Genomic DNA, 17,602 nt, shown 5'->3' on the forward strand with positions numbered 1-17,602 from the left:
AGTTTCAGCGGTTGTAAAAGAAATAAGATGTGTAGAAAAAAAGTCAATTCGACTTGGTTTGGTTGATAGTTGTGATACAAATGTCGAACGTGTCATTATTCATCGGAAAATGTCAATTTTGCACTGTTTTTAATAAATTTACAAAATAAAATTGCAACGTAATCTTAACAGTTTTTTTCTATCGGTCGTTAAAAATAGGATATTAATATAATTTGAGTGCTACCTTTATCCGGCATTCGTTAACAACGATAAAATCTCTGGCAGACTACAAACCAAACCGCAGCAGCAATAAACACCGGCCTTCCATTATACCCCTCGTAACGAATACAACAGATCCACGAATACATGCATTAGAATTACATTATACAAAATATCGCGGCTCGAAACGCATGGAACACCATTCTAATATTATTCCATTAAATTATAGCCTTATACATAGCCTCCTGTGAGAAATTCTTCTGGTGGAAATTAAGACGTAGAATCAAACGAAGAATTTCGCCCGGAATGGATCTCGTTGCATTAAGAGAACGCGTTACGAGGAATATCGTAGTTGATTCCTCCTTGCCGAGAGGAGGAAACGAGCGGAACGTCTAACCTTATGCACTCGTGTATTTATATTTAAGAAGGTTACCAATCGGCTCGGAATATTTCCTCACATTCGATCAATTTTTCTCGGATTACGAGTTAACTTTGCCGTTTTAGTAAAAATTTGAAAAATATATATGTAATACGTGTATGTATATCTTTTATTTATCGATTTTATTTTATATATACGCACACATTTAAGCAGAAACTAAAAGAAAACGTTAGCAGGAGTCGTTAGAATGTATTTATAATAATAAAACGTAGGATGTAAGCGACACACGAGTTAAATCTAAAGGGCTAAATCCACGAGTGTAAGCAAAATCGTGGCCTGTGTCCGCGTGGGTGGTGGAAGTGAGAAATGCGTAAATTTACATCGACAGCAAGCCGGGGAAAGATGTAGCCGGGCGCACATCATAGGTGCAAGGCCCTTGGTGTACAAGGTGTACAAAGCGCTTGGTTAAAGGGAACACGGTTCGAGGTATCGTCATTCTTTGGCCAACAGCCTCGATAATCTATTGCATGCGATCCCGTTCTTTCCCGCTTGCAAACATTAAGATATATTTTATCGTCGCTAATGCAGTTTCTGGAAAACAAGCCGTATTATCGCAATCACCATTTGCAACGGTGCCGGAAACGTGGCTCTCCTTCTCGCATCGTGGAAACGAAATGGAAGGGAATCGTTGATCGACCGAAAGTATCGTATCGCCCGAGTTATTTGTTTATTACGATTTCTCGACAAGGAGAAATTTTGAAAATTTCTCGCCGTTTCGGAGAGATTGACACCGAGTGAAAGTTTCGATTTAGTTTTCGATTTAAAAAAAACAAAAATTTACGCTTCTGTAAAAGTATGCTTTTTAAGGAGAAATTTCGTTTCTTTCCAGAACTTACGTTTGATTTACGTTTCGAAAGAAATACTAATTGCAACAATTTCGTTGGAACGAAACTTCCTTAATTCTTTTAAAAACATTTCTTTTTTTTTTTTCACGGTCTATGATTTCCTTCAATTCCTTTCCGTACCATGATACGTAAAAGATAATCGTCAAGAAAGATAAATAAGCCACGCTATCAAGACAGATTATTCAAGAAACCTCAACTTCCTGTCCCTCCTAAAGAGCACGAGGCGTGCATCTCATCGAGCGAGAAAAAAAGAAAATTCCGTACGAGATACGATCGATAGGTAATACAAAATCTCTCTCTCTCTCTCTCTCTCTCTCTGCTTTGCCTACCACTTTCAATCGCAAAAATTACCGCGTTAACCAGACCGTTGCTCGCGTTACATCATCATTATCCCGCAACAGTCATTGAACATCCTAATGCGAGCCGGTTGCATCGGTCATTAACAGTTTTTCTAACGGTACATTATGGAACGCGCGATAGATTTTTCAAATTCTAACGATCCAGAGGCATGGTAGTCGAGCACAATAACCACGCTTCCTTCTCCTCTACGGCGTTTATTCCGCGGGCAACGTGATCTTTGTGCAACAATGGCTGCCACGAATGGGTGACCAGCAACAAACCCTCTTTCCTCAATTACGCGAATAACGAGAGAATAAAATCGCGTTGTGTGCAATCGGCGAGGCTGAGAGTTTAACGAATTTAACCTCTTTTCTGTAAATAAGGTAAAAAGTCTTTAGCGGGGAAATTAGCGGGTATAGTATGAAAAGTGTGGAAAGTATTCTTATGGATAAAAGAAGAAAAGGGGATAATTTAATTAAATTATTATGATGATCCATCATGGGGGGTAATAATTAGAGAGGAATATATTTGATAAACTATGAGAGAAAACGTAAAATATAATCAATTATGGGAATATAAATCGGGAATAATATCAATATTCCTTAATTTGCGAGTGCGAGTTTATTAATTCAGAAATTGAAATCGAATGAAAATAAGGATCGCGCGCGAACCCTAGTGAAAGTCTAAATAGACACGTAATTACACACGTTCGTAAATTATAGTCTCGGTCGTTCCGCGAGCACTTCCTCTTATACAGAAAGGAAGCAAAAAAACTGCTAGCTAGTGTCACTCGCAACTATAATTAGAAAAGAACTGAATCGAGAATCCGCCTACGGCTACAAAACGGCTGACATTTCAATCGTCAAAAAAGAAAATTAATAACGATCTCCTTCCAATTAATATTTGAACGATCTGATATCGCATTCTTCGAACGATTATTACGATTAATTCTTATTATTATTATATAGTAGCGGATTTGTACGCAGAAATGTAATGCATCGAAACATTTACATTTAATCGAAAATTCCACAGTGTGCAATCGAAAAGAACACTGTGAAAGAATTATCGTGCAAAATTTCAAAAATTTCTAACATTTCAGCCCTCTCGAAGACTAACAACTCCGCTCTAAAAAAAAAAGCCCGGCTTCCAGATCGAATCTCGTGAACAATTTCCAATTAAAATTTCCCGCCCCCTTTCCGCGAAATTTCCATATTGCGCTCGTGCGCGCATAAATATCGTCCACGATGTCGGCACCTCCACACCTTCGCAACGTCGCGGAAGCGGCCGTCCGAGAGACAAACTGGATAAGAGCGCGCGATTAATGGATCGGTCGTGGAATTCATAAGCACTCAGGGCAAAGAGGAATTTCGCCGTGTTTTACGCGAGCCCAATAAATCCATGATAATCCATGCTATGCTATGTTGACAGGATGGTAATCGAATTGATGGAAATCGAACAATTGAGAGAAGAAGCTTCGTAAAACTTTGCTTTTAAAACGGTTAAATTCTAAGTTTCCACTTCTTTGGGAGTGCAAAAATTGTTTTGATCATTTTACGGAAAATTTCACGACGAGGCTTAATTTGTAATTGCAATAAAATTTCTCTTGACTAATAAGGTGAAATCGCACATGGAGAATGGCACATGGTAGCACAAGGATATTTTTCTAATTTTTTGCACTTGTTTTTATCTGCGATTCTCTATAATGCACGACGAGTTAGTTGCAATAAAATTCTTCTTGACTAGTAAGGTGAAGGCCTAAGTAAGGTCGGATGGTTGCGGAAAATGGCAGAGTAGCAAGGACACTGTTACTTCGCACTTTATTTCCAATTACTAGTCCCGATTGTTTCTTACCTTCCTTACGATCTTCCTTAAAACGTAGCCTTATTATTTCGACGAATATAACCGGTCGCGATTACAATTTTCCTCGACCGATAGAATCTTTTCTACAACGACGCAGCGGCTGGTCGATTCATCGTACTCTGCCTTTGGTACGACATCGATTCACGGATGGAAGAAAAACTCGTCTAACGTCTGGTCTTGCAGGATTTTCAAAGAAAACCGTGCTCTCATCCATCCGCTGGACGGAGAAACGGATCCTTCGTTTTCTGAATGCGGTTGCACGACACGCGTTACGGAAACACCATAGTCTAATAAAACTGTGGGGGGTTATCCGGGGAACGAGGTTTACACGATGCGTGATCGGAATCGCGTCCGCTCGTTTTATCCCTCGAGGCGTTTCGTTTTTGATCCACCGGTTTAAATAGACGAGAGATGTATCGCGATTCGAAACGGAAACGAACGAGTCGTTTCGAGAGGAGTCGACGAGTAATTATATTTCCGAGTCTACAGTTATTTTTTGGGTTATTACGTTACTTGGATATCGAAGCAGCATGTTTTAATGGAAATCTACGTTAAAATCTTCTCTTTGTAGATTTTAAATTTCTCTTCCAAGTCGAGAATATTTTTTTCAAATATATTACGAGTGTAATTAGATTAATAAGAGACGTAGACATATTTTTGATTATAATATATATATTCGGTCGATTGTTCGTTAGAATTTACGATCGATCGTTAATTAAAATTAGAATTAATTTGCTAAGTATCGCGATTTATTTTCTTCGTTCATTTTCTCTATTTTTTCTGCGTATAAGAACCTACAAGAGCATAGATCAAATTATATTTATATACGTATATTTCATACATTACCCATTAATCGAGTCTAAATCACTGACTTCATAGTCGGACGAATAAACTATTATGGGATCCATTAACATCCACAATCTTCCAGCATCGTCCTAATTATCGATTACTAGTAAATCACCGTAGTCGACGATTACGTGCAATTGTAACAATATCGAAACGAATCGTTCGTTTCAATCGTGTAATAAATTACGTAATGCGAAGAATCAATCTAAGTCAGAGTATAATTAGTAACTGTAAATCCCTAATTGGCAATAACAATCGGTATCGTGTTCGATATAACGATCAACCAACTGCCGAGAAACGAATCGAACATATTCTCTCTCTCTCTCTCTATGATTTATAACGTATATATAAGTTTTCTGCGCAATATTTTTCTTTCTTTCTTTCTTTCTTTTTAAGATACTATTATAAAATCTCTTTTGAAATAATTAAGATGATCAAACAATACACGTTTCAAATTTTAATCTATCATATTTCTCTATCGTAGAAATATCGAAATAATCGATCACGAATATGTGTTTTCCAAACAATGGATCGTCAAAAACAAAATTCCAAATCGAAGATGCTCAAAGACGAATTCCCATCTCAGCATGCGAAAGATTCCGAGCCACGCAATCTCCACCATTGACCGTAACTTCTCGATCACGAAGGGGATTGAAAAAACGAAGCCAGGCTTTAAAGCGTTACCGAAGGTCGGTATATTCATTCTTCTCGTGTTTCTTCGTCTCGACGCTCATTAGGAACTGTCAGTACTTTCGCGCCGATCGCATTCTCGATCGACCAGCTTCTCTCTCTCCTCTCCTGTGAGAACCGCTCGTTGTATCTTTACGTCGCGCACAACAATTATACTGCCTTCCTATCATGGATTCTCGCGCCAAGTTTATAGGTACGGTGAGGATATTCCCGACAAGAACATCGTCGAATATGTTTATATTCCACGTTCGAACGGTCGTGACTCACGCCGTTTACTCATTTCGAAGAAACATCGCGGAGTAATTGTAATTTAACGAACCGATCACGGCGGTTCACCGGTGTCGACTAAAGGATTCATTAACTCGCCGCGGCGGCGCTTCTGTTCCCCGATACGAAACTGGAATTTTATTACGATGGCGGTTGGTATTCCAGCTCTCCTTTTTTACGTTTTTTTTTTTTTTTTTTTAGATAGTAATCTTTCATCCGCGTAATCCCGCGTATATTATTTACATTAATTTTCCGTGTATTATATATTTAAAGGTAAAAGGTATAAAGATTGATTGGATTAATTGATTGTTGATATTATTAAGATTATGTTTGTTGATCGATAAGAGATCGAAACTGGAATTTCAAGTATATTTTTCTTTATGTTTTATGAATATTCATTTTTGAAATTGATATTAATAATTGTTTGATTAACCTTGGTGAAGTACGAAATATATTCTTTGTACGTTAGAGATGGGATAGTTTTTAAAAAGAGATCGAAAACGGATAGCCCGAATAAAACTTTAAATGTTTTCTTTCTAAATGAGTAAACATCAAAATATCTGATCAGATTTTGAATGCTTTATAATCTTTGATTACAGATAATCTTTATTTAGAAAAGAAAAAAAAAAAAACAGATATTTCTAAAAAAAGATCCGACCAGAAAATGGAAATCCTCGAGAAACATCCAAATTGCGAATCAGCGTTCAAAAATAATGTACAGATAACGAAATATTAAGTATATACGACTCTAAAAAGTTAAAACAAAATATGGTATGCTAAAAAAAAGCTTCAAAGAGTTAAAAATAAAATTACTCGATTTTTATAAACGATAAATCATCAGCGACAATCTGAAACGAACGCGGAGTGGGGAAAATGAGCGTACAAGATTCCGCGATGTTTTGATCTCGGTTGTTTATTTATGCAAACCCGCCGGTTATTAAGTTTAATGCCACGCCGATCGTCGAGCTCGTATTATCGTAATACGCGACGATTAACGGCACAGGAACTGCGGCGAGGAAACTCACGCTGTTTCATACACCCTTAATTGTGGAATACGAAGCACACATACGCGAAGAAAGTCATCCCTGTACAACTGTATCAACCGATATGCACAACGTTACACGTATTATATCGTTGTGAAAAAAATAAATCAATTTTTCCACCAATTAATAAGTCTGTCTGCACAATGTAAAATAAAATGAAATGGAATTTTATTTTAAAATGTAACTCCTTCAAAGTTTTCTTTTCCTTCATCATTTACATTAGAAGATGTGACAAAATTTGTAAATTTGATCGTGGAAATCCATCCATCCATAATTATAAGTTTCGAGTACGGTGTAAAAAAGTTTTCAAGGATTTTATGAAGCGCTTAACCATAGTAATTAATCCCTCGGGTTATCGGCAAAAAGAATACGAATTCCGTTTAATAAGAGGTATATTTTAAATTACAGTAATTACGCATTTAAAACTTAGCGTTGAAAGACTTCGAGACAAGACGAGAGTAAACTCGTTCGTGATTTCGACTCGATACGTTTCAAACTGCTTTTCTATTTAGATGTTGTAACAAAATCGATAAAAAAAAATCGCGACTTTTCGCAACGTGATAGATACCAATGCTACCAATTTTAAAATCGCCATCTTCTCTTCTCCTCCGGTGTAAATCACCGGTGTATCATCCATCCCTCTCCTCGACTATTTTTCGCACACCACGCGACTCGTTTTAAAATGTTCACCGATGACCAGTTCCCAGCTACTCTGTCATTATCCTCGATTTTCCTTATACCGTTGCAAATCATTTTTATCCATTTTCAAGCGAAAAATAAAGAAACGTAGCCTCGCATTAACGTAATACGCGACAATTAACGATATATAACATGAGACACGATCAACGCATGCAACTCCATCGTTTCTGAGGCGATGATATCCTCGCCGGTATGTGGATCATTCTATTTCTTTCTCCTCGACAGATGCGAAGAAAAAATTTTCATCTATGATCTGCGGCGGTCGTGAAAACGAAGCAAACGAGTGTCGTTATTTATTATTGGAACCGTTCCTTGCTTGGGTGGTTGTGGTCCAATTTTCGAAAAAGAAAAAACGGAATGATTTTGACACGAACGAATTTCAAGCTTTTGAATTCGATCTTGGAGAAAGGAATCGCTCGTTCGAATTGTACAACGAATTACATAGATCGACCGGAGGAAGGGAAAGATTCGCGTATTCGAGGGGCCATAAGCTGAAACGAGGATGGAAGAAGGGATGCGGTAATTATGCATACGATCTTCGAAACGATTCATGCGGATCCAGCCATCTTCTTCCTTTTTTTCTCTTCCTCACTCTTCTTCCCCTACCGTCCTTTATTTTTCACCGCGCACGTCCTTATTATCTCGTCCCGCTCGAGACCATCCCTTTCTCGCTTCGCCGACCGAAGATTCACGTTTCTTAAATTCGTTCGACGCGTTCCTCGAGAGTTTTTCGAAAGTTCAAAAGTTTCCGAGATTTCTTCCATTCTTTCGTATCGCCGTATATATGTGCCGTCAATTTTTTTTTAACTATTCGATAAAAATTCATATTTCCACGATTTTCTTTGAACCTGGTATGAATTGGCAAACTTCCTTCCTTCGAATTCGATTGGAAACAATTCACATGCAAATCGTGTTAACCTCGCCGAATGAATCACTCGATAAAAAGATTGTTTTTAAAAAATCGAATGACAAATACATCTTTCCTAATAACGTAATAAAATTCTATCGCAATTTTCGTAGAGAAGCTTCTCCCCGATTTCTGGATCTCCTTTTCCTCCAAGACGCACGCGTTTCCTCCTCTCGAAGGAACTTGTTGCAAGGAACAACAATCTCGAGCAACAATTATCCACGTTCTTCCAGTTAATCGAGGGCAGCGATCGAAAATTCAAATCCCTCGAGTACCGGCTCGAAGGAACAGGCGTACGAGGGAAACGTACGTTTCTCGATCCCGTTTCGCGTAATTAATAGAACAAGGCTCGCTCTTTCTTGTCCGAAAGAAGATCGGTTCCTTCGAATTATCGAATTATCTAATCGCGCTTGTTAACGCGGTGCTTCCTTGCCACGATAGATTTATTGGAGGGGTGGAACGATCATAAGGAATCTTTCCTCCCTCCCCTCTCTCGTCGAAAAACGGGTATCGCGTGGATGATCACGCAAAAGACGCTAATCAAAATTGAGATCGCAAAAGGTTCTTCGCCATTCTGCCTTCAAAAGTGATAAAAGTAATAAATTAAAACCTCTCCCGGATCTGATGATGTTCTTGCAAATGAGAAGAATCTGCGCCTTGTATTTATAGATTTTATCGAGGTTTGCTTGGTCGGATTATGTTATGGGTGCCTGTACACGACGATTTCTTCCGTTCTGTTCTCAGCGATAAATTATTTTACGTATTTTTAACACCTTTTAAATTTATTCCCTCTTCGGAAGGTATTTAAGCGAATGTATATAATGAAAATAAGGCTGAATAATTGGACAAAATCGCGTAATTCATTATTAAAGAATTAAGAAATTCGGAAGTCAACTTCACGAGCCAAAAAGAAAGTAACGGGCAAATTCACTTTTTGCCAACTAACGCGAGTTAAAAGTAAGGAGGACAGGCTTCGAAATCCTTTTGTCCGCTATTGGCCACAAAGCGCCGTGTTAAATTCCACGAATGTATAACCATCGGCGGATTTCTCTCAAAGGAACACGAAAGTAAAAGCGTAAAAACCAACACGGGCAAGGAATATTCATTTCGATTTCACGGAGCGAAGGGGGACGGGGAAAGGCAAGAGCAACGTACACGAGCGGAGGCAACACGCGAAAGATGGCTTGATAGGGCGATAGGGTGAAAGGAGAAAGGAGAGGGAAACGGAATGGGGAAAAGGAAAAAGGGTTGAGAGAGAGAAAGAGAGAAAAAGAAGGAGCAACGGGAGAAGAGACGATCCCCCTGGATACGTGTTTGCTTAGCACTTTTGGCTCGAGTGGAAACAAGCGTAGGAAGGCTGTCCGCCGCCAAGTTTACGGCCACGGAATAAATTATCGTCGGTTTCGTACGTTCCTTCGAAAATGCAACATGCGCGTAGATATAACGCTTACACACATTGGTTGTGTAGAACCTGGTTGTGAGCAGCCAAAAGGTGGATCGTAAAGTCCATGGAAGGATAATCTCCACTCGTCGAATTTCGATTTTTCGCGAGATAAGAAGAGGTTTCTTATTTCTGGCGATGATTGGCACGATCTTTGCACCGTGAAAGCGTAACCTTCGTATTATAGAATAATTATGTCGAGAATGTTGTAGAATAACGAAGAAGATTGTTAGAATTCTAGGATATCGAGTGGACCAATTTAATACGCGAGTAGTGTGTAATTTTCACAAAGGAAAATTATTGACTTCGAGAATTTTACAGAATCTCAATGGTCACACAATTCTGACGCGACAATCGTTTTAAATTTCTTTCTCGCCGATTAAATCTATCCATCGATATATTCGCACAACGGAATAAATAATATTTAGTTAGAGAACAAAAGTCGAATATTTCATTCATTCTGTTTGAAAACAGAGACGAGGTTCTTATTGTAACCCGATATATCCCGGAGATATATATTTTTCAACTTCCCTCTTCGAATATACGCTTTTCGAATCACGTTCAACGTTGGCATAAAGATGCAAATAAAATAGCATAGAAAGAGGGGAAGAGGCGGGGAAGAAATATACGCGTTCCAGCCGAACACGAAGAAGTAATTTGTCACGTCCGAGATTAAGAAGTCGGTGATACCGAGCACACCTAAGAAATGTGCAATGTCACCGTGTATCGTAGATACGAGAAACCGCAACAAGGATTTAAGGTCCTGCTATCAGCTCGGAAGACCACGGTGTTCACCAAGACGTGTAATGCGCCGTTTCTTACGGTAGGATTATTCCTTTTTCTTCCTCCCCAATTTCTTTTTCCCTTTCTCCTCTATTTCTTTCATTTTTATTTCATTTCTTTATTTGTTGATCCTCTCGCGATTGAACGGTGGGCAGGACCGGTCCACTCAACGTCCATTCAGACATTGCTCTCGAAAGCCAACATTTTTATCGTGTATTTTTCACGCGTTTTATTTATTGGGGACACGTATTTGAAATTTTGTTCATCCAGTGAACAATTTTATCTTTTTCAAAATTCGTCGTAGAAATATTCAAGTATAATGTCACCAACGTTTTGTTGAATAGAATCGTATTATTCGAAAGAAACATGATTCGATTCGTTTATGAAAATATTCCGCTACACTTCGCCACAATCGATATTAAATTTCAATTAATCGCACGAAACAAATGTCTCGCTTCACCGACAAATTCTATAATATTTTTAAAAGATAAAATATTTTTTAAAGTACAATCGATAACAATGCTCGCTCGAATTGTACGCGGGGGAAAACGTATCCCGCCATTCGATACGGTAGCGAAACGTTGTATCTCACATTTGATCCAATGTACGACGATTACATCTCCGCCGATGCATTCTGTCTAATTATGCGGCATCTCATCGTTTACCATCTATTCCGGGATTCTGCGAGAAGGAGCGCGCGTTTTGCCCGATTGTACCGTCCCGATTAGGCTAATTAATGCATAGGACAAGAATGTATACACGCGTGACGAGATATTAGATAAATGGATCGGGTTTTATTCCGCGACCGCTGCCAGCAAATTTTCCGCTCGAGTACCTTTCCAGTCGTTCGAATATATCCGCGCCATTTCCTATGGCCGCGCGAAGAAAGATCGAGAAGGATCGAGATCCAGCTAGCAACGCGATCCAAACGCTGGAAAAATGTCGATCTCGAAACGTCGACCAGTTTCTCAAAAATACAAGAACAACGATTAACTGGATATTTCTGAGATAATTTTAAGCAACATTTTCGGTTTTTTTACGGTTTTGTTAATGAATTATTAACAAAAAAATACAATTGCCAATTGCAGAACGCGTAGAGTAGTCAAACCAACGGAGTGTTTGGTATATATCGAGTACGAAAATATCTAAGTAACATGAACAAATTGTTATTCGTATAATAGTTCGTATAAAATTTTTTCCCATCTTTATCCATTCTCTTCTTTCATTCTCCTCTTCCTCTTTATTACCTTCCACTCCTTTATCACGCTCTTCTTTCTCTTTCTTCCCTTTCTCACCTTCTTCATTATCCTCCTCTTCTTCCCCTTCTTTATCATGCTCTCCTTTCTTCATCATTCTCCTCTTCTCCTCTTTTCTTCTCTTCCTTTATCATCCTCCTTTTTCTCTTCTTCATCATCGCGTCTTGAATAGCTATGCGTTCCATGGTTGACTAATATTTTTTGTAATTCGTTAACAAAACTGTAATAAAAGTTTTTGTAAAGAAAAATGTTGCTTGAAATTATCTCAGAAATTTCTAATTAATCGTAGTTTCCATATTTTTAGGACACTCTATATATAATAAATCGCGAAAGCAAGTTTTATGTTATTTCAATCCAAATTGAATAACGTTAAAACGAACACCCATTATCGCTTGTAAGTTATTTATCGGTACGGATTGAGGGATAATTTACACGAGTTTTATAGTAGCGACTAATTATAGAGTTTGTTTGATCGATGATTTTATAAATTTATTCGTACGGCGAGATTAGTGCTGTTTAATGAAATAATGAAATAACATAATTATTAAATATTGTGATTAGATTTTAGTGGCGTTGATCTATGATATTAACGTGAAATATTTACTTTAATATCATTCTATGTTAAATTGTTTTGATATTGAATTTTTTATTTTATTATAATCATAAATTATGTCACTGTTTAAATAAATATTTATTTTAATAGCTATTGATTCCAGATTTATTATTAATTCCTTAATCATACTGCTGAGAAAAGAAAAACTATGTATAGAAATTATCAACTATATAATTTTCAGAGAAGACTCAAAGTGACATACAAAATACTACGCTACATACAATATATAAACTGTCGATAACGTTAAACATATAGTTCGACGCATAAAATATGACGAAAGAGCTCTATATTAAGGTTATCAATCTGCGCGTACAAACTTTGCGTGTCCTTTTTGATGTTTTGAAATACTGAATTATCGTTATGATGGCAATAATTCAAAGAGACCATAGGCCTTCATCGCATCCAACCCCGAAGCAAGTGGATAATAAAAGAATAAAGTCTAATTACTGGCTGTCTCTACACAGAAAGATAGTAATATCCGTTCTACGTTCACATGTGTATAATTCAACATAGCTAGAATGACATTGGAAGATAATGAAGAAAATGATCTAGAACGAACTGATAAAAATTAGAAAGAAGAAAATTAACTTTAACTAATTAGAAAGAATCTTATCTTTTATAAAAGAAAGTAGATCGATATAACCTATATAATATATAATAATATGTGAAATATCGTACTTATAATTCTCATACGCTAATTAAATAAAAACGAAAATAATATATTTATATTTATAGTGTCAGAAATTGTTTCTACAGACCGTATTTGTAGATTCGTTATTCAACTGATCAGAATTTCGATGGTGCATCTTCTACTCGCGTGTACAAAAAGAGTGCCGTTAATGACAGGTTTTCGTTCGGCGAATCACATTTCGCTGGAATCTTTTACGATCTGTCCCACAGTCCGTTCGAATCGACGTGACCGATCAAGTTGGAAATTGAGTCATCAGCAACGCTTAATTAACCCTGTTACACTTGGCACGTTAAAATTTCGTTTAGTTTCGATCGGAGAAAATATTACGTAGTTCATCTTCGAGTTAACAATACTCGAAGGTTAAGAAATAATACAAGTCAATGATATACCTGTTGTGTATGTAATTGTATATTAATAACACACGATTCACTTCGATATAATATTTAATTTTATTTATACATAAACACTTTATTATAAAAATCAAATGTAATCACGAGAATCTTTATACACCTGTCTATTCACTGACGCCATATTAATTTTTTAAAATCTGTAAGAAGGTTAGGTAAAAGTCACTAATAATAGGGCGCGGGCTATTTGAAACATAATATCTTTCGTAAACATTTATGCATTAAATTTAATAATAATTTCTTATTTTTTTTGAAATGAAATAAAGATAAAATTATTAATTAGGATTAAAAATTCAGTGGTTTTTCTCATAATATTCTTTTTCTTATATTCCTTTTTTTTACATTAATAAATATTTAAAAATAGAAATATTTCAAATTTTTTTAAAGAATTTTCTAGAAATTAGTCCATCGAATATAAATCGTTGATTAATAAAACATAAGAAAAATCGAAAATGGTTATTTTCAGATCATGAATAATATATGAAGTGCAACAACTGAAATTTGCAAGATCTCTACGTTACATACACCGATACAATCGTGTTAATACATCCTCGCACGCTAGGAAACATAAATGTTACGGTCTATTGCTGTTCCACGATAACCACGTGGAGTTCGCTAGAATTTATTTATTCTCCTAGATCATGATTCCAAAATATCGAAAATAAATTTAATCCCGTGATTTATTCATTTCCATTCCTTCCTTTCTTAAATAAATCTTCGCTTTTTGCAATCTACCCATTCATTCTTAATCAAACTCAAAACTCTGGAGAAAAATGATAAAAAAAACTTTGTTCCGAAGAATAATAAAATCCTTTGTGTTAATCAAAAAATGCGAATCGCCTCTATCCAAGATATTTATCCGCCTTTGAATCGGCGCGAATAACGTATAAAGAACATCGTAATGTATTCACGTTCGATGTAAAACATGAATGAACTACGTTACATTCCTGGAAAACCGGTATACGATATCATCTAAGCTAACAGAACTCAATTAATTTTACTATCGATTATTTATGCAACCATCGTTCCTTATGAGTTAACATCGCGCGTGTAAAAATGTCTCACTTGGATATTATTTTTAAAAATCGAACCACGAAACTCGTTGCCGTCCTATACGGAATTATTGCGTTTATTATGCATCGGCGAGTTTAGCCGTAGCAGGTGCTCACTATCTTTCCTTTCGCATTTCCTGTATTATACGTACTTACGTACGTATAGTTTACCTTTCTCACGTGGTAACGAGTTGCCTCGTGCAGGATGTCGTCTCCTCTCTTTTCCCTCTAAAAAATACCCTCAGCCAGAATTGCAAGATTTGCGAGAAACGGAAAAAAAAAAGAGAAAAAAAAAAAAAAAAAAAAAACCCAATCGAGAATTCGAGAAACTTTATGAAACGAGATATACGAGAATCTGCTATTACTATTCAACACTTAAAGAAAATCTTGTAAGAAACGGATAAAATCTTCGAGTTTACGATTCTATTTCGAATAAAGAATATTTCAGAAACTTTGTAATAATATTTCTTTAAAATATCGAGTATATACCTGTAAATTATAAGGATATAAAGAAATCCAATTATTTCAAGACAAAAATTTCTATATTGCGTTTTTAAAAAATAAAGATTTATTAGCACCGATCGTTATTCGACTCGGCTGGAAATCGATGAACACGGTGGAAAGGCGCGAAATAATATTGTTTCCTCGGTGTTCGCGTAAAGCGTAAGACGTGTCACGAGGACGTGCGCGGTGTGACGCACACGTCGAACTTACGGATCGTCGGCGGGAAAGTTGAACAGGCCGTCATTGTTGCGTGGCCAACGGCAAACGCATTATTACCTGTGCCACGCAGCCCACCGGATGCATACTGAATAAAGAACACAATAAATATATACACGTGCCGGCTTTATGCGTATTCGAGGTATACATTCGGTTAGGCGGTGCGTGTTCACGTTTCGCGTATCGTCATTCTCTTTCAGTATATAGGTTCAGCTCGAACGTTAAACTCGCTGGTTCCACGAAACGACCACCGCCTCTCGTACAGAAACAATGTCCTGCATTTCGTTGATGATTCCACGAAACAAATCCTTGAATTTTGTTAAAATAAACGTAGGAGGATTGAAAAATATCGATGTGGGCAAAGAGCAGATCGAAATTTAATAAATAAATATATATATATATAGAGAGAGAGAGAGAGAGAGAGAGAGAAAGAGAGATATTTTTGTTTCGTGTAATTGAAAGAATTTTAAATAATATATCGTCGATTCACTTACCAGCCATACATGATTCGTAGAAACTGAATTTCCAGATACTCGTAATCCAAACGCGGTCACACGTATGTTTAACACTCGTTAATGAAAACACTTTGATCACATTTAAGTAAAATAATTATCTTGCTTTTAAGGATTGTATTAATTTTTATCTCTCTTCTTCTTCTTCTCCTTTTTCTTCTTCTTCTCACTTTTTTTTAACAAGACACTGTTTTTTAAAATATAAAAATTTCACACGAACGAGACGAATAATTCTTTTTCACTACTTTCAAACATACAATTTCATATATTCAAATTCTTTTTCTTTGTACGGTGATAAAAAAATTTGACAAATCTTGCATACAATTTTATTGCTGTAACAGAAGAATGTTCGAGGATTAAAAAAAAAAAAAATTAATTTTCAAGCTAGTTATATATTTTTTAAGTTATATATTTTCGGATCGATTGTTCAAACGATTTTGCTATATTTGGTACGAAAACGTTGATGATACGAGGATGAAGATATACGGAAATCCGTTTCAAATAAAGTTATCGTGAATCGAACGAGTTGTTGTAACTTTCTCATGCGGGCATTGATATCACTATCGAACATGTTCGTCGCGGCATCAATGTCACCGTATATTCTGCCAAACGACAAATGAAACGCTATGAATACGTAATTTTTTTTTTTTTTTTTTTTACGATAAAATCCGATAATAATATTAAAATCATTTATATTTTACGGCCCAAAATTTGGAGATAAGTCAACATCGAAATTCCAAATAAATTTAAAACTAATCGTATCGTTTGAACCTACTGAATAAAAATCTGAATTTGAATTAAATTTAACCACGGTGAAGAATATAAATAAAAGTTTCGAAAAATTAAGAATTATAATATTATAAATAATTACGCGAATTACACGTATAAAAATTATTTCAAACAAATAATTACGTAAATATATCAGTCACGAGCATCTATTTTATATTCCTTCCGTCGCACTATTTAAAAATCTTCGAATCGAAGAAAACTTATGCGAAATCAATTTTTTTTTTTTTTTTTTTTTTTTTTTAAACAAAAGTTTCCACCATTCCAAAACTTATTGCGGGCACTAAAGGATAGGATAGAGAAAGCCGCTTTGCCCCAACGTTCAAATCAATCGAACATTCGAACAACAGAATGAACACTCCGTTCGAACATGCATCGCTCTCGATCAACCATTATATTTCGTTGTTGTTCCACCACGCAATTACACTTCCCCCGTACGTTACAGTATTTACAACGACAACCGTTATCGAACCGTTTCTGCTCGAAACCTGTGGCAGAATCACGGATAAACAAGACGAGTCGCGCAAAAACTAGCTCGTACCGTTTCGTACGACGATGGCTCGAATCCGATACCCGCACGAAACATTTAAATCGATCGAGATGACGGAACAAGCGTGAAAGCGACAGCAACCTATTCGAATAAACGGTTGCACCGAGACTGATCCATGGATCGAGGCACGGAGCAGGATCGAGGATCCAGAGGATCCCCCACCATCACCACTCGGTGACTCACCCCCTTCCCTGCCTTTCGATTCCCCGCTGCTCATTTCCAACCGCCACGAACGCTTTCCTTTTTCTCTTGGCCCTTAAACCCTCTTTTTCTCTTCGTACAACGATTTCTCCGAGAAAGAGAGAGAGAGAGAGAGAGAGCACGTCTTCGAGACGCTACGATAATTCGAGATGCCCGTAATAAATGCAAACCGATCCGTTCGTACTTCCAACTCCTGCCATTGTGACTTTGCGTCGATGCTTCCTTGTTCGCGAGATTTTCAGACTTTCGGGACCGACCTTCGCAATTGGAAATAAATGTTGGATAAAATTCCCGTCCTCGTTTTCACCTCTTTTTTGAAAAAAAAAAAAAAAAAACGAATTATATGAGCATGGAATTTTTCTCTATTCATGTATTTGTTAAACATGCATTATTTTTCAAAGGAATTTTATTAATTAACGGAGATATAATATTTCGAGTGATATGATTTTAATATCCT

General features: G+C 36.7%; 1 protein-coding gene and 1 long non-coding RNA gene across 4 annotated transcripts in view; one reads left to right on the forward strand and one right to left on the reverse strand.

Annotated features, from left to right (window-relative positions):
* Positions 1-17,049, reverse strand: part of dgo (ankyrin repeat domain containing protein 6 diego) — a 112,829-nt gene extending 95,780 nt beyond the window's left edge. Inside the window, exons 1-2 of one of the 3 annotated variants that reach the window (XM_086907562.1) lie at positions 16,521-17,049; positions 15,591-15,940 (exon numbers count right to left, since the gene is read on the reverse strand). Coding sequence is in view for 1 of the 3 variants with exons in the window: in XM_086907560.1 (XP_086763686.1) it covers positions 5,212-5,261 (50 nt within the window). In the remaining 2 variants the exon portion in view is untranslated. Of the gene's footprint in view, positions 1-5,211; positions 5,604-12,984; positions 13,198-13,306; positions 13,439-15,590; positions 15,941-16,520 lie in introns of those variants that run through there. The other 2 variants (XM_086907564.1, XM_086907560.1) reach the window with 2 other exon arrangements.
* Positions 5,273-6,706, forward strand: LOC147657722 (uncharacterized). The gene is made up of 2 exons (XR_015291927.1): positions 5,273-5,410; positions 6,084-6,706. It is a non-coding gene; the product is annotated as an uncharacterized LOC147657722 (long non-coding RNA).
* Positions 17,050-17,602: the final 553 nt, after the last annotated feature.

This window comes from Apis florea, unplaced genomic scaffold, assembly GCF_048593485.1.
Source record: "Apis florea isolate Af1SG1 unplaced genomic scaffold, ASM4859348v1 contig_2897_pilon, whole genome shotgun sequence".
NCBI lineage: Eukaryota > Metazoa > Arthropoda > Insecta > Hymenoptera > Apidae > Apis > Apis florea.